Source organism: Hevea brasiliensis, chromosome 14 (genome assembly GCF_030052815.1).
Source record: "Hevea brasiliensis isolate MT/VB/25A 57/8 chromosome 14, ASM3005281v1, whole genome shotgun sequence".
Lineage (NCBI taxonomy): Eukaryota > Viridiplantae > Streptophyta > Magnoliopsida > Malpighiales > Euphorbiaceae > Hevea > Hevea brasiliensis.
The window spans coordinates 80,764,381-80,782,025 of record NC_079506.1 but is presented as its reverse complement, the minus strand read 5'-3'; the positions used below and the strand labels follow the sequence as shown (position 1 = coordinate 80,782,025).

Here is a 17,645-nt window from a genome sequence, read left to right as displayed (position 1 = left end):
TGTCATAGGTAGGCAATTAATGTTAGTAATCCTTAATTTAGATTTTAGACCAAAAAAAAAATCCTTAATTTTGATGAGACATTTTTTTTTTATCGTCAAGAGGTATATTCCAATTATTAATCAACAAGACTAATTACTCCCTGGGCCTCGCAATAGCCTGAAAATCATGAGAGCCAGATAGCGAGCTATAAGATTCTGGGTCAAACGGTACACTTACAGCCCCCAAGCTTGAACTTGGGATCTCTCCCAAGCCCACCTTATCATTAACCATTAGGCCAATGAATCATTGGTTGAGACATCCTTTTGATTTTGGTCTCATTTACATATTTGCCACTAGGATCAACATCAATTTGGTCAATTGAGTTGGACATTCAACCGTTAACCCGAAATGTCATTTATCAACTTTAAAATTACAAAACTAAAATCAAATTCAATCTCAATGTATCATAAAATGGTGAAAAATTATATTATGAAATCAATATACATACAACGGTTTTATTATAATAGTCTATTATGGTGATTGATTAGTCTATATAAGTTTCCTAATGATAAACGGTTATAATTAAACCATTATAAATTTTAAAGCTAAAACTGTATTGGTGTGTGGTGTGATGTTATATACTATCTTTTCTTTTTGGTTTCTTAGCATGTAGGGATTAGTTTTTTGGGATTTCACATCACTGAATGTATAACTTAGCAGTAAAATGTTTAATTTCATTTCTATACTTATTGGAAAAGTTTAACTTTTATCTAAATTAGCTCAAAATTTTCAATTTAGGCTCAATTTAGCTCAAAAATTAAAAATTATGAGTTAAATTTCTTGATTTAAATAAAAAATTAAAAAGTCTAATTTCTTTGTTCTTAGGTAAAATTTCTTATTTTTTATTTTAAACCCAAAAATTAAAAAAGTTTAATTTCTTAATTTTCTTAATTTTTGGATTAAATTTAATTTAAATTAAAACTTCTGAATTAATTTAGAGAAAAAATTAAAAATTGACTAAATTGAACTTTCTTAATAAGTACAGGAAAGAAGATGAACTTTCAGTTAGAAGATGAAAAGAAGATGGGAGGAAGAAGAAGAAGGTGGTGATAGGAGCTGTAACGTAAACTTGAAGCTCTGATCCGTGGTCTTTTTAGTGTCCATGGGATATAGTTGCTTTGCTTGGATTCTTGATAACTCTTGCAAGGGAAAGCTATGGATGATAAAGAAATTAAGATGGAGATAGAGTGGACCATGTGAAATGACAACTGGAAATGCTTGCTTAGAAGCAACTGTATTATTATTGACTTACGATTGAAAAATAGGGAAGCAAGAGATAAAATTCAACAAAGTTAAGGGCTTGAAAATGATTTTTTATTTAATTTAATTAATACTGCTAATTCTTGTTAGAGCTTTAATTAATTAATTAATTAATTAATAAGGTGACAATTGATTTGAAATAAAGATCATAAAAAAAATCTTGGGAAATTTCTAGAAAAGATTTCTTCTTCAAAATAAGCTTTCTTTGTAAAAAAAAAAAAAAGAAAGATTTTTTATAAAATTATTCTTTTCTTGAAAAAAAAAATGAAAAATGATCTTTTTAAAAAAAATAAAAATTTTTGAGGGCATTTCTAGATTTCAAATGCTTTTGCTCTCTCTTTTTTCTTTGTGTTTTTTTTTTCCCCAATAATCTCCAATCTTTATCATTTTAGAATAGATTTGTATTTGTCTTCAGTCTATTCTTATGTTAGATATGAGTTTCATCGCTCATTTGGGAGGATTTGATGTCTCCTCTTATTGAGAATTTGATATTTCCTCCTTTGCAAATATTTAATATTTCCTCTATTAAGATGATCTATTTTTCTTCTTATCATGTAGTTGTCAAGTATTTTACTTTCTTATTTGGGTATGAGAGCAATGATAAAAGTATAGATTTTCTTTTAATAAGGATATTAAAAAGAACGTAAAATCGAATAATGGTAAATTACCACCGAATAAAGTGTGCTTTTTGCAGAATGACCAATTCAAATACTTTGTCAACACAATCAGAACTTTCAAATCAAGATAATTACTATTATATTTTGCACAAGTGATTTATCTTAAATTTTTTTATACAAAATTATAATAGTATAAAATTTTATACTTTAAATTTGTATCCGTCTTCATCTAATGAAAGATTTATCTTTTATTTTATAAAAAAAAAACAAACTAGTTAAAATATTAATAAAATTAAACATCATAGCAAATGCTTGGCCAGGTCCACTTATGACACAATATGTAACACCCTCCTGTAGCAACTCCGTACATTCTACTGTTTCGGTGACCGGTGTTGGTCCGGACAGCTAGAACGTCTGGAAGAATATTTAAACTAAAGTGAGGAACCATGATTAACTCAAATATTAATAAAAAAAAATTTAGGAAAAATTTTAGAAATAAAATACAATCAAGTTAAATGAGCCCGTGCCCTAGCGATGGGTAACCCAGTGGGAAGTTACGGTTCTCGCAACTAGGAGCCTTAAAACTGGGGAAAAATTTATAAAATAATTTTTGAGACTCCAGAGAAGAGTCATTGAGGGTTCTATGGTGTTAGAATGCCAAGAAAATGCTTAGAAAAATTTTTCAATCGGTACAGACAATTTTAGTCTATTAAGACAAACGGAGGACATTTTGGTCATTTCGCCTTCAGAGGTGATTTTTGGCTGACTTGTCCAGTTAAGTAAATAATTATTATGACATAAAATGTGAATAAATATTGCTAAAAATTAAATTAAAATTAAGTAGACAAAAAAAGAAAAGAAAATGAAAGAAATTAGAATTATGACATCATTATGATGTCATTAAAATCCTCCCACCCAATCAAACTTTGACACATGGCACTAACTTATTTAAAATGACTTTATGGGCAGAAAAAAAAAAGAAAAAAATCAGTTGCTTCTTCTCCTTCCTTCAACCAGCCGTTTCCTCTCCTCCATACCCAATCTCCATTAAAGTTTATCAAAGCTTTAAACCTCACCAAATCTCACTTGAAATCCTTGCCTAGCTTCACAAAAAATTAACCTAGCAACTTAAACATCCTCTAGGCAGCCAAAAGAGGAAGAAAAAAAAGAGTTTAGTTAGCTTGAAATTCTGCTCCAACAAGGTTAGTGTCCAATTCTTGTTCCTTTTGCTTTAATTCATGTTCAATGGCATGAATTGTGTAGGAAATATAAGAAAATAAAACAAACAAGTGTGTGTGTGCACCTTACAAATTTTGGCAGCTAGGGTTAGCTAGGGTTTGATGATTTTGCTTGGTAGAAAAATAGTTATGAGCAGCCTTTGATAGTGGATAAGGGATTGAACATAATTAAGTAAATGAAATGCAAGAATTGTGCATATATGAAATGAAAAAAATTGGACACTTGAACAATTCTAGGGTTTGTTCATGTGATGGTTTATTAATCTTGTAATGGTCAATTTGTGACCATTTGAATGTGTGTGAGGAGGAAAAGAAATGAGTTGTGGATTAGTATTTGAGTTTGGGTGAGCTGCCTTGACTGACCTGCAGGACTGAGTGTGAGTCCATCAAGTTTAGGCAGCTATAAATGGAGTTGTAGAGGTTCAATTGATGCAAGGCTAATTGGACATGAAACTAGACACATAATGGCACCACCTTGGTGAAGAAACCCCACCTAGAAAACTAAACCAAGTTGGCCTAAAAATTGCCCTAATCCGGATGACTTGCATTCTGCCTGGGCAAAATGACCAAATAAACAGTGTCTATTCATTTGGTCATAACTCAGTGTAGAAAGGTCCAATTGACCTATAATTTTATCAGCAGAAAGCTGAGACATAGACCTACAACTTTCATGAGGAACACAAATCCAAATTCTGACTATAACCTAGTCAAATTGCCAACCAAACTTAGGTTACCAAATATGGCAGAACCAATTTTGCCCATAATTTTGGATTCTGTCCAATCCGGCCAGTTATGGTGTTTAGGCCATAACTTGAGTTACAAAACTCCAAATGGAGTGATTCAAAAAAGGAAATGTAACTAGACACAATAAGGAACAACTTTTATGAAGAGAACTTTATCAAATTTCTACTGTACAAATGACCAATGGAACAGTAAACATAAGGCTTGAAATCTGAAAATTGTGAATAATTAACACTAAGCTTAGAAATGGTATTGGCAACCAATACCAACAACTTTAGAATGCAAAATGTGGTATGTTGAGAGTATTAGAACCAATGTACCTATTGTCTATGCAAAAGTCAACATTTTAGTTGACTAAGGAAATGAATAGTAACACCTAAACCTAAATTTCAAGAATTGTAAAATTTAAAAGTGTAACATGCCCTAGTACACCTAGCAAGATTGGTTTGGATAGGTTGGCATGCCAATAGGGTTCAGTTAGCAGTACTGCATATGACATTATGCCATTCTGTGATTTCATGGCTTTTAGCCATTCTGACATTGTGATGATACTTGGCCTTGTGCCTAATATTTATTACAACTCATTAGCTGTTCTGTTGCACACCGGGAGATACATATATAACTAATGGTGTGACCGCTCGAAGTACTTGATACCCAGTGCCAGTTTACCCGTTTATCCAGTCCAGTCATCCAGTATAGGTTACTTGGGCAACCAAAAATGAAAGTTGATAAATTTAATGAAATAATGAATATAACAAGTACCAAATAAATACAACCACAAATAATTATAGAAAAAATTGTCTGCATAAGATATCAGAACATGCACTGCATATTTATTTTATATTATTTATTTTTATTCTATTATTGGCACTACTAAGCATTATTGCTTAGCGCGTTACTTTTTGCCACGCGTAGGTTCTGAAGAGACCGATAGAGAGCCCAGTAGACCACAGACTATGTGAGATCATCTGCAGCTCTGCATAGTATCCGTGTCACCTCACCGTTTTCAGTGCATTGGTAGGATACTAGGTTCCATTTTGGTATATTATAATTAACTTTTATTTTCTCATGTGTAATTGAGACTTATGTAATGTATTTTGGTATTAATGTAAATAGTGAAAATTGTGTTTATGAATGGAAAATTGAGTATTTATTTATGATTTGTATATGAATATCATGAGGAATGAATGAATGAGAAATGGAATTGTTGTTGAAAAATATTGAGACTTTGTTGATAAAATGAAGTTTGGGAATAACTGAAAATATATTAGAAGTGTTTTTCACAGGTTCCGAAGAACTGTTTTCTCCATTTTTAGCCGGTACTTTGTCAGATTTTCTATAAAATTTGCGAAACCTCAAATGAATTTATGTTTCAATAAATGACTTAAATGAATGATATCTCACAAATTGTACTTCATAACTATGAAAAAAAAAATAAATAAGGAAAAATAAAAATAATTGAAATAAAATAGGGTGTTTCGGTAAACAGTGTAGCATATCTTACTCGGCTATACTGTAGACGGGTAAGGGGTGTCACACAATATTACAAATAAGTGGTATTTTTTTTTTAGAGAATTAAGAAAGTGTGAACTCGAACTTGATACCTGCTGAATGAAAAATATACTAACTTATAAATGTTAATTTCTAAAGTCAAAACCCTAATCCCCACAAAGAAAATGAAGAGCCCTTCCATTATGGAGCAATGCTACTCATTACTTTGATTTTTGAAAAGCGCAACAAAATTTTTAAAAAGAAAATTGCTATTAATAAAATAAATAACATATCAAACATATGTCACAGGTAGGCAATTAACGTTAGTAATCCTTAATTTAGATTTCAGACAAAAAAAAATCCTTAATTTAGATGAGACTTTTTTTTTTTTTCGCAATAGTCTAGAAACCATGGAAGCCAAATATTGAACTGTAAAACCCCGGGTTAAATGGCATATTTGTAATCTCCAGGCTTAAACTTGGGATTCCTCCCAAGCCTATTTCATCATTAACCACTAAGCCAATGAATCGTTGGTTGAGACATCCTTTTAGTTTTGGTCTCATTTACATATTTGCCACTAGGATCAACATCAATTGGGTCAGTTGAGTTGGACATTCAACCGTTAACCTGAAATGTCATTTATCAACTTTAAAATTACAAAACTAAAATCAAATTCAATCTCAATGTATAATAAAATGGTGAAAAATTATATTATGAAATCGATGTATATACAATAGTTTTATTATAATAATCTATCATGGTGATTGATTAGTCACAGATAAGTCTCACAATGATCAATGGTTATAATTAAATTCTTATAAATTTTAAAGCTAAAACAGTATTGGTGTGTGGTGTGATATTGTATACTATCTTTTCTTTTAGGTCTCTCAGCATGTGGAGATTGGTTTTTTGGATTTCACATCACTAAATATATAACTTAGCAGCAAAATGTTTAATTTCACTCTTATACTTATTGTAGAAGTTTAATTTTTTGTCTAAATTAGCTTAAAAATTTTAATTTAAGCTCAACTTAGCTCAAAAATTAAAATTTATAAGCTAAATTTTCTGATTTAAATAAAAAATTAAAAAGTTCAATTTCTTTATTTTTAGGTAAAATTTCTTATTTTTTGTTTTAAACTCAAAAATTAAAAAGTTTAATTTATTGATTTTCTTAATTTTCGATCTAAATTGAACTTAAATTAAAATTTCTGAACTAATTTAGATAAAAGATTAAAAATTAACTAAATTACACTTTCTTAATAAGTACAGGGGATTAAATTGAGTTTTAAGCCATAACTTACTTTACATTGAAAAAATTATTATAATTTTATTAAGGTGTGTATGCCATCTTAAAAGAAAAATAAAAAAAAAAAAAAGGCATTTAGTTTGACTAGCATAGAGATAAGATAAGGCCACAATGTCTTCATTATAAGGCCCATGAAAGGCACATATGGGAAGGAGGCCCATGGGGATGACCTAAACATCTTTACTCTTATTTTTAAAAAAATAAATATTAATATTTTATTAAAATAATAATTTAGTGTTTTTATCTTATAATAAAAAAAATTAATAATATAAATTTAATAGTTATGCTATTTTAAAAAAAAATTAATTTACAAAAATAGAATTTTAATTTTAAAAATTTTTTAAAGAGCAAGCAGATATTTTTTAAAAATATATTAAAATTTATGGTAATCTTTTAATTTTAAAAACTTTTGAAGGGCCTTGCCTTTACATAGTTTCTACCCAGTATATCTGTGTACTACACTAAGAAATAATTAATGAGCTATATAATATGAGATAATTTTTTTTAATAATAAATTTTTTTAATAACTCTTAATTGCTATAAAATTGAAAAATTAATTTTATAATTAATAAATAAAGAAATTTAAATTCAGATTTATGATTTTTTTCATTTTAAAAATGCTAAATTACTATTTAGTCTTTATATTTTAACAAAATTAACTATTTAGTTAATTCATTTGAAAAATATATTATTTAGTCTCTATATTTTTCTTCCGTAAAACTATTTGGTCTTTCATCAATTTTTTTATTAGTCAGTACTGGTTAAATTACTATTTAATTCTTCTATTTTAGTGAAACTAATTAGTTAATTCCTATTTTTTAAAAAAACTTATTACTTAGTCCATGTAATTTATTCTGTTTACTATTTCTCATAATTATTTTTTATACGTAAACTATCATAATTCTCTCTCTCTTATTTCTCTTTTATTCTCCCTTATTTCTCTCTTCATGTTTCTTCTCCTCTATATCTACACCTTTCTCCCTCCTCATTTTTTTTCTTTATTTTCATCTATCGATAAGAATGGTACAAACCGCCTACACAAAAAAATTAATTAGTTTCCTTAAATTTCTAAATAATAAAGGAAAATTATTTTTTAGTAAAGAAAACACAAAGTGATGTCCAATGAATTAGAAATTAAAAAATATATAAATTCAAATTTAATCTAAATATGGCAAAATTTTTATTTTTATTGAAGAATATATTTTTTAAAATATTAAAATTTTCAAAATATATAGAGTAATTAATTAATTTAAGTAAAATAGAAAAATTAAATAGTAATATTTTTTAAAATATAGATATTAACTAATTAGTTTCTTTAAAATAAAGATATTAAATAGTAATTTAAATAGTATGAATAATATAAAATTTAATAAGGAAGTTAAATAGTTTAACAGAAATAAAATATATAAATTAAATAATATATTTTTTAAAATATAAAAATTAAATAATTGATTTCGATTAAATACAGGGATAAAATAATAATTTTTCTTTAAAACAAATGAAATCAACTAAATTATCTCTAATTATCACTAATTAATTAATTAATTTAGTTGACAGTTCAATAACCACATGTTACGTTAGTTCAACTGTGGGATTGCACCAACAATTAAGTAACAACCGGTTAACTACCCATTAATTATAGTTTAATGATAAAAATAGTACTTAAAAGCAAAAGAATAGGTCTATTTTATTAATAAAATAATAAGAAAGAGTTCTAAAAGCAAAGATTCTACCAAGTAATAATACATATGCTTCACCAACCCATTAATCTAACCCTTCCATTTTCCAACTTTTTAGTAATTTTGAAAGGTTCAAACATTCCAAAGTCTTCCACTCTCATAAAATCAGTGATCGAAAGCTAAAAATTTTTAGATGAACCTCCGGATCTGTTAATTATTTTATTAATAAAATATTTTATTTTATTAATTTTAAAAAAATAAAATACAAAAAATACATCTAATTACTCTCTTGCTGTCAAATCCCTCATTTTTCTCTACTCCTTCTCCATATGTAACTACTAATTAGTTCATTTTATTTACAAAATAGTTGACAGATTAGTAGATTAATTTAAAAATATTTAATTTTAATAAATTTTATGAAAGAAATTAAAGTTACACTGATAAAATTGAGTGATCACGTATGATAATTACTCATTATTATCATTATAATTTTTAATCCATTATTAATGATGTTTGAATATATAAAAAATTAAGTTAACTTTTAATCTAATTAATATTCATTCTCTCTTTAAGGATTAAATGTTAAACTTAGAGTACTAAATTTAACTATTGCTCTATTTAGGAGTTAAAAACTTAAGGAAAGTAACAGTCAACTTTTTTTTTTTTTTTTTATCTTATACCAATCAAATTCTTAGCTGTAGATTGAATTGTGTTATTTTGTTGAAAGATTTGATAATTTTTGTACTTGATTTGTAATTATTGTTATTTTTGTGATGCTTCATTAACAAGAAATGAATATTTGATACTGAAAAAAAACAAAAAAAGCTCATAATAATACACTCACAACCTAAACTTTTGACAGAAGCAACAAAAGACTTGACCAAATAGCTTAACTTTGCTCACAAGCATGATAAGTGCATAGAAGAAAAGTAGACAAAAGAGGGTGAAACTAACTAGAAAACCATCACATCATTGCCACATAACAGTAAAAATAATAAAAGCCTCACTTTTGAAAGAGACTTTATATCTACAAATTACATAATCCTTTCATTCTCTCTCTTTCACATTCATCGATTTTTAACCCACCACTACAAAGAAACCAGCCAACCAGCTGCATGCATATGCTCTCTCTTCCTTCATTATTATTTCTTTTTTTGATGATGGATTTTTCTTAAACAGTACTGGGGTTGCTCCTGAATGACCCAAGAGCCTTCACAGCACCAGCCCTCAAGATGAACTGATGATAGAATGCTGCAATGGCTGCACCAGCGAAAGGTCCAACCCAAAAGATCCACTGCAATAAAAAAAAATAAATTAATAATAATTTAACAAGAAAATTAAGTACCCTTTGCAAAATTAATTAAGTATAATTAATATATTTAATGATATGTGTGTGTGTGTACTGACTTGGTCATCCCAGGCCTTGTCCTGGTTGTAGATAACAGCAGCTCCTAGACTCCTGGCTGGGTTGATGCCAGTGCCAGTGATTGGAATGGTGGCTAAGTGAACCATGAATACAGCAAATCCAATTGGAAGTGGAGCCAAAACCTAATTTTATAATCAAATAAATAAAATTTGTTAATTACTAGGAAAAAAACTATAGCACATGTGAAGCAAACATACAAATCTATTTAAGATCTTTGCAACTAAAAAGTAGGAGAAAATGACAATGAATAGTAACACAAAAGCAAAACCACCCATTTATTAAGAACAAGAATTGGAAAAGGGTCGAAAACAGTAGAATTCACTCATTGAAGGAAAGAAAAAAACACAAGAAAATGGCATTGAAACCCCTTTTTGTGGCAACCACAAGCGCCAAGGTCCCATACCCATCTAATAATTTTTATTATATATCATCCCAATTATCACTTTTCTTTTCTCCTTCACAATTTTTTTTTTTATAATCTTACCCTTTGGCAATTCATTAATAAGTGTTATAATGAAATACAGCATAATATTTTCATAAGATAAAAAAAATATAAATATAAATAATTAAAAACTCCTGATTAAAGATGATGTGAACGAAAAGAATCCGTCTATCTTTTTTTTTTTATTCTTGAAACTAATGAAAATAAGCCTAAATTAATATTACATACCATGAAATTATATTTTCTAAATCTTACCAAAGAATAGAATTCTTTCTTTTAATAGTTAAAAAAAATAACACTAATATCATATTGATTAAAATTAAATTAGAACACCAATTAAGCTCAATTTGTATTTCAAATATGCATAAATGGTCCTGAAATCCTAACTAGAGAGTTCTTCTAGCTTAATCCATTAATTTCTTATGAAGGCTTAATATTCCACCTATGCTTGGTTTATAAGTCCACACTATCATTCTTTCTTAATTATAACTGTTTTTTCATTGAAATTAGATCCTAGCATTAATTTCTAAGCCACCTTTGCATTTACCTTGAGGCAAAGGCAATAAATTAGGTTACCATAACCACAAATTAGGTGGGGTCAATGGGATTTAAATTGAGTTTGTCATATGAATAATATACCTTTTGCTATCAAATAAAGTCAGATTAAGTAGGTAGTCATGTTTATTAGTAATAAAAAATTATAATTTTATTTTTTGAAAATTAGTTTTAAAAATTTTATAATTCAAATATATTAGAATTAATTTAAAATTAATTTTTAAATTTTAATAAATATATTTAAAATAATATATTTTCTTAAAAAGCTACACACCATGTTAATTAATTTTAAATAGTAAAAGAATAGAGAAAAGTGAGGGAATGAGAGATGTTACGGTACATACGGGCACATGCGAGTCTCTGGCACTCCTCTTTGGGTCTGTGGCGGAGAACACTGTGTAGACCAAAACAAAAGTACCGATGATCTCGGCACCCAATCCAACGCCTGTGCTGTACCCATTAGCCAGACTGTTGGCCCCACCACCATACCTCTTATAGTGGGAACTCTGGAAGGCCTTCACCAATCCGACACCGGCTATGGCTCCTAAGCACTGAGCCACCATGTACATCACGGCCCGCACCAATGAGATCTTTCGGGCCAGGAACAGCCCGAATGTCACTGCTGGGTTAATGTGCCCTCCTGGTCATATTAGGAAAATCACGTCACCATCTGCTAAAATACGCTAATAATAGGACAACAAAAGCTACAGCCGTGTTTGTTTTACGCTTAATATTTAATTTCACTTTTATGTTTAATTTAACTTATTAATTTTTTTATGTTAATTAACTCAAAATTTTTAATTTAAATTTAATTTAATTTAATTTTTATTTTTAAATTAAATCAAAAAATTAAAAAAATAAATTAAACTTTAATTTTTGACTTAAATTAAGAAATCTTTAATTTAAAAATTTTAATTTTTAAATTAAATTAAATTTAAATTTAAATAATTAAAATAAATTAAAAATAAACTCAATTTTCAAGGATGAAATTTAACTACTAACTAGCCCTTTTGCGAGTGGATGGAAAACTCTAGACATAAGCTTATCAGCTTTTCTTGAGAAAATCTTTAAAAAGGAAATGCTTTTTCTTTTCTTTTCTTTTCTTTTTTCAAGTATAAAAGGCAAATCCTTTTTTGTATTTAGCTTAAGAAAAACGGTCATGATATTCGTTAATGATAGAGATAATCTGTTTGTTTCCCAAGAAAATTTGATAAGATGCAAAAACTTCCAAGAAAAATAAACATTGTGAAGAAGCCAAAAGAAATTCTTGAAGTTGTAAAAATTTTGATAGGTAAGGAAGAAGAAAAAGAAGGAAATAAAGAGGAGGAAAGCTAGCTAGCTAGCTCACCTGAAATACCAGCAGTGCAGTAAACAAGAATAAAGATCATGCCACCGAAAGCCCAAGCGATGCCAAGAATTCCAACACCACCACAAGCGTCATGAGTCTTGGCAGGATCAGTCTGGCTCTTGTATCCAATTACAGTCAAAACAGTGATGTAAAGGAAGAGCAAAGTTGCTATAAATTCAGCAATCAGAGCCCTGTAAAATGACCACTTGGTTAGCTCCACCGCATCAATCAATGGAGCTGGTGGTGGGTCATGGTAGTCCTTGGCAGAGAATGATCCTTGTTCTGTAATGTCCTTTACCATGATCGACAATTGCGCTTAAATGAGCTTCTCAGAAGACAAACAACAAGAAGTTCCCTTAACACAGAGAGAGAGAGAGAGAGAGAGAGAGAGAGAGAGAGTTTGGCCTATTGGCTTTGAAAGTGAGGACAGGTAGGGGAAACACTGAGGGGGTATATATGGGGAGTGAGAGGCTTTTTTTTTTTTTATTATTATTTTATTTTTTTATTTGTAATTTTGGTAAAGGATTGATTTATTACTGGACAAAAAGGCCAATCTAATTATTTAAATTGATAATAAAGTTTAATTAAATGTAAAATATAAAATTTAAATTAAAAGTAATTTATAATATATTTTCTTAAGGTTTGGTGTAATCAACAATTTAATTTTTATATTTTTAAAATTAATTAAATTAACTTTTCACTTTTTATTTTATTAATAAAATAATCTTTACTATTAATTTATTATTAAACTAAATTTTAATTAAAATAATTCAGTCTTAAATATTTTGATAAATTCAACAACTTAATTTATGTATTTTTAAAAGCAAATAAATTATTCTCTCATTGTTTAAAATTTTATATTTGAATAATTAATATATTTTATATTTAAATAATCATATATATTATACTTAAAATAGTTTTTCATTATTTTTAATTGTTAAATTATTTATAAATAGTAATTGATTTATAAAATAATTATAAAATTATAAAATTAAAATATTAAATTTTTAACACCTGATTATATTTCAATTATTATTAATAATTAACTTATTTGATAATTATTCTATTTAATTTTAAAAAAATAGAGATTAAATTATTAATTTATTAAAATATTAAGGACTTAATTATTTCAATTAAAACTATAATTAATGATAAATTAATGCGAAGAAAATTATTTTATTAATAAAATAAAAAAATAAGAGGCTAATTTATTTTGATTTTACAAATATATCAACTGAATTATTAGTTGCGCCAACTCATAATTTACTCTAAATATTTTAATTATATATGTCATCCCTTTCCCTTTCTACTTTAGCTTGCTTTGGCAAATCCTACACGAAGAAAGCAAGTAGCCAATCCGCTGATCATGAACTTGACCTGGTAACTTCTGCCTTAGAAGCAAGCGTTTACTTGATGCCCTTCGTTAAAGGGGGAAGCTCTTTAGCCTTTAAAGCTGTTTTTTTCTATTTTTTTTAAGGCAAGAAATTGAAAGGAAAAATATGCATATATTATCGACTTACCTTCTATTGAAATTTTTAATAAAAATTAGTATATATATAGACAGACTATAAATTTTGTGAAGAATATTATTAAGAATGGCGACGAATCAAATTTTTGTAAATACTCGATTCAATTGAACTTTAATATGATAGATTTGGATAATACATAATGGAGTTTGAAACGAATTCAGATTTAAAATTTAATATTTATCAAGAATTTGAATCGAATTTAAATTTTATATATTGGATATTTATTATTTAAATATATTTATATAAATATTTAATTAAATATAAAATATATATTTATAAAATATGCATATATTATTAACTTACTTTATATTGAAATTTTTAACAAAAATTAATAAATATATATGTCGATCATATACTTTGCGAAGAATATTGAACCTTTTATCACTTATACATATTTAAAAGCATTCTACTCTATTAATATCACAATCAAAATTTAAGATATTTTTATAAATAAAATTAATTAAATGTAAATATATTATTATAACAAAAAATTAGTGATAGAATTTAATTTGAATGAATCTCTTGCCACAGAGCTAACTCTTAAGGGCAATAATTAAATATTAATAATAGTAATTAAAAGATTAAAAACAAATAATTAAAATATTAACTGTGTAATAACAACTTGCAATTTTAAAAACTTGCATGAAAAAGTGACTGAGTCCACGGTGAGCACCCAGGGGGCACGGCACATGAAAAAGATAGCCGGTGGGCACTCACGACCGCGAGCACAGACCCATTAAAGAAACCAGTGTACGAGTCTTTATTATGTCTAGAGTCTAGTCAATTTTGCGTGCGCGTGAGTTTGCTATTGGCTGTTGATGATTATCCAGTCCACACTTCGAGGTTAAATTTCTTTTTTTTGTCTTAAATCGAGAATTTTCAGACAGGACACGTGGATGCAGCTTAGCCATCAGCTGATGAGTGTCGACTACAATGAGTGAAAAGAGAGACATTCTGTTGGATAAGCTTGAATTTTTATGAGAAAGAATTTTATAATTATTAAATTAATATATTAAAATTTATATAAAATTAATTAAAATATATTTAATAAATATATAAAATTAAATATAAATATTTAATTTAATTTAATAATTATTAACTTGTTTTTATGTGAATTAAGTTAAGCTTCTACAACAACTGTAAAGTTTCCTTTGTCCACGTGGGACAATATATAGCCTGAGATGGCCCGACGGTTTGGTAGTGAACGTTGGAAGAGCAGGGATGTGGGACCCAGCGTGATCATATTTGGCATTTAAGAAGAAAACGGTGATTGTAAATATAAAATTATTTATTTTTTATTAATTTTTTTTATAAACAACTTTAATATTTTTAATAAAATATCAGAATTGAATATATAATATAATATAATTTTAACTTATTTTTTTTTAAAGAATTTTAATTAAATTAAAGATATATATATATATATATATTAATTTTAAAAAAGATTTGTGGGGGCAGTGCGGTGGGCTAATGAGTTATTTGCAAATGGGTGTAACAATGAATTACGAATGTTTGTTAGGAAGGAGTTATAACGTTAATAATTTATATGACCGTTGCGATTTTAAAATATTAGACAACTATAACACATGCTCAAAATCATTCTTAGAGCAAAAATGTGGGATTGGTTGAATATAGAAGAGGAATTATTAACTGCATTTAATATATATATATATATATATATATTATTTTTATAATGATAGAAAATTTAATAAGAGAATATAAAATTATTTTTAAAATTTTCATCTATAAACTTTAACTTAAGAGCTTTTCAAATTAAAAGATTTAGAGTTTATATTTATATTAAAAATATTTTAAAATTTATATTTATAATTTATTTTTTTATAAATAAATTTAGATATAACTATAAATTAAAAAATAGAAAAAAAAAATTCCACAAAAAAATGGTGCCCCGTGCATTTCAGCGGAAAAATCTGTGCCCTAATCTTGAACTTGTATAGAAGGAGAATGGAAAGAGTGATCTCCGTTCTCGGTCCGTCGTCTCATGTCCATTCATAAAGACAAGAGTCATTGGAATGGTGGGTGAGCCAGCTAAGCGTTAAGCAGAAAAGCACATCATGCACGAGAGACCCCACCCACCTTCGCCTCACATGCACGCTTATCTTTTATTGCCAGCCACCCATTTGATTTCATCCTCTGTGTGCGTTATTATTATTATTATTATGATTATTATTAACCACAAAGGTCAAAGTGGAAACAAAAGGGAGCAGCTGCAATCCAACTGCAAGCAGAATCCAATCTCTTGATATGTTTAGAATCCATAGGAAGTTGGAGAGAAAATACCTAAAAAAATGCCTTTTAACTATTATTTCCTTGGAGAATATTTCGTCCGCCTCATAAAAATAGGCTTACTTATTTTTTTATATAAATTTTAAAAAATATAATTAATATTTTAATCGAATCTTATTATACTAAAAAGACTCATCTTTGTTTGGTTAATGTCCTTTAAGTCTTAATATTCATTATTTATTTATTTATTTAAATAAGAAAACAAATAGTAGAAAAATTATGATTATTTGTAATAAAGTATCTAAAAATTGCAATTTTTTAGCATTAAATATACTTGCGTTGTGTTTGGCTATTAAATTTTAAAATAAGGAAATTAAATTAATTTTAGTATAAATTATTAAAAAAGTGTGAATTTCAAATATTACTATTTCATTTATTAAAAAATTTTTATAATGAATTTGAAATAAAAACATTTTATAAATTATTTTAAATCCAACAATATTATCACATTTATGAACCTAATATATATTTATAACTTTAATTAATTGAATTAAATATATTTATTTTTATTAAAATTAAATCTCATATTTAAGATTTTTTCATCCAAATACAAGATTAATTTATTGTAAAATAATGCTAACTTGATCTCCAATCAAATTATTCCTTAATTAGCAATGTGATTTCTTACCGTCCATTTTTATATGTCACATTTAAATTTTATATAGTAATTAAAGAAATAATTAAATAATCTCATTTTTATAAAAATATACTAATAATTAACTAAATTATTTCTTAATTAGCAATGTGATTTCTCGCAACCCATTTTTATACTTCACATTTGAATTTTATATAGTAATTAAATAAATAATTGAATAATATCATTTTTATAAAAATATACTAATAATTAATTAAATTATCATTTATCTCATCTAATTACTCTAATTTATTAGTTTCAAAAAGTTATATAAATATTTATTATATTTAATAGAGATAAAGGGTAAAATTAAAAAAAAATAATAATTAACACTCCCTAATTTTCTAAATGTGATTGATAATTTTAGAAAAAAAAAACTCAAATGCAAAAGTGAGTGTTAAATAATAAAATCTAAATGAATAAATAATTTAAATATATTTATTATTGCATCACTCACAATTAATAATATATTCTTCTTATTACTATATATATATATATAATAATTTTATTATAATTATTAATTATAATAATTTCACATAAATTTTATTATAATTAATTATTACGATAAAACAATGATTCCATTGAAAAGAGGTTGTTATAATATTTAATTATTAATAAAAAATATATAAGATTAATTTGAATAGCAGTATCATGTTCAAATATAAAATGATCATAGCAGTGTATAAATATAATAATTTGGATATGGCTCGTGAGAATACATACATTCTCATAATTATAATTATTAGGAAAAATATGTTAAATAATTGAATTAATTTTACATATATTTTGTACACCTTTTCATAATTTGGTGGCTGTCTCATCATGCATGTGATCCCATAGTCCATCACAGAGGAATATTTTTTTAATTTTATTTTTTATATAGAAAATGTTTTAAAGAATTATATATTTTCTTTTAAAATAAAAAAAAAATAAATTCTTACAAAATTTTACTTATCAATTTTAATATTATTAAGTTAAAATTAATTGAAATAAATTATTTATTTTTGTTAATTTTATTTTACGTTTTTTAAA

General features: G+C 26.6%; 1 protein-coding gene and 1 long non-coding RNA gene across 3 annotated transcripts in view; one reads left to right on the top strand and one right to left on the bottom strand.

Moving 5' to 3' along the window:
* LOC110647223 (probable aquaporin PIP2-5) overlaps positions 1 to 12,568 on the bottom strand; it is a 32,811-nt gene extending 20,243 nt beyond the window's left edge. The window contains exons 1-4 of one of the 2 annotated variants that reach the window (XM_021800951.2): positions 12,144 to 12,568; positions 11,140 to 11,435; positions 9,780 to 9,920; positions 9,323 to 9,666 (exon numbers count right to left, since the gene is read on the bottom strand). In XM_021800951.2, the coding sequence (XP_021656643.1) occupies positions 9,544 to 9,666; positions 9,780 to 9,920; positions 11,140 to 11,435; positions 12,144 to 12,444 (861 nt within the window). In that variant the 5' untranslated portion in view covers positions 12,445 to 12,568 and the 3' untranslated portion in view covers positions 9,323 to 9,543. Of the gene's footprint in view, positions 1 to 9,322; positions 9,667 to 9,779; positions 9,921 to 11,139; positions 11,436 to 12,143 lie in introns of those variants that run through there. The other variant, XM_058133427.1, reaches the window with a different exon arrangement.
* LOC131172517 (uncharacterized) lies at positions 2,916 to 5,053 on the top strand. The gene is made up of 2 exons (XR_009143035.1): positions 2,916 to 3,119; positions 4,812 to 5,053. It is a non-coding gene; the product is annotated as an uncharacterized LOC131172517 (long non-coding RNA).
* Positions 12,569 to 17,645: the final 5,077 nt, after the last annotated feature.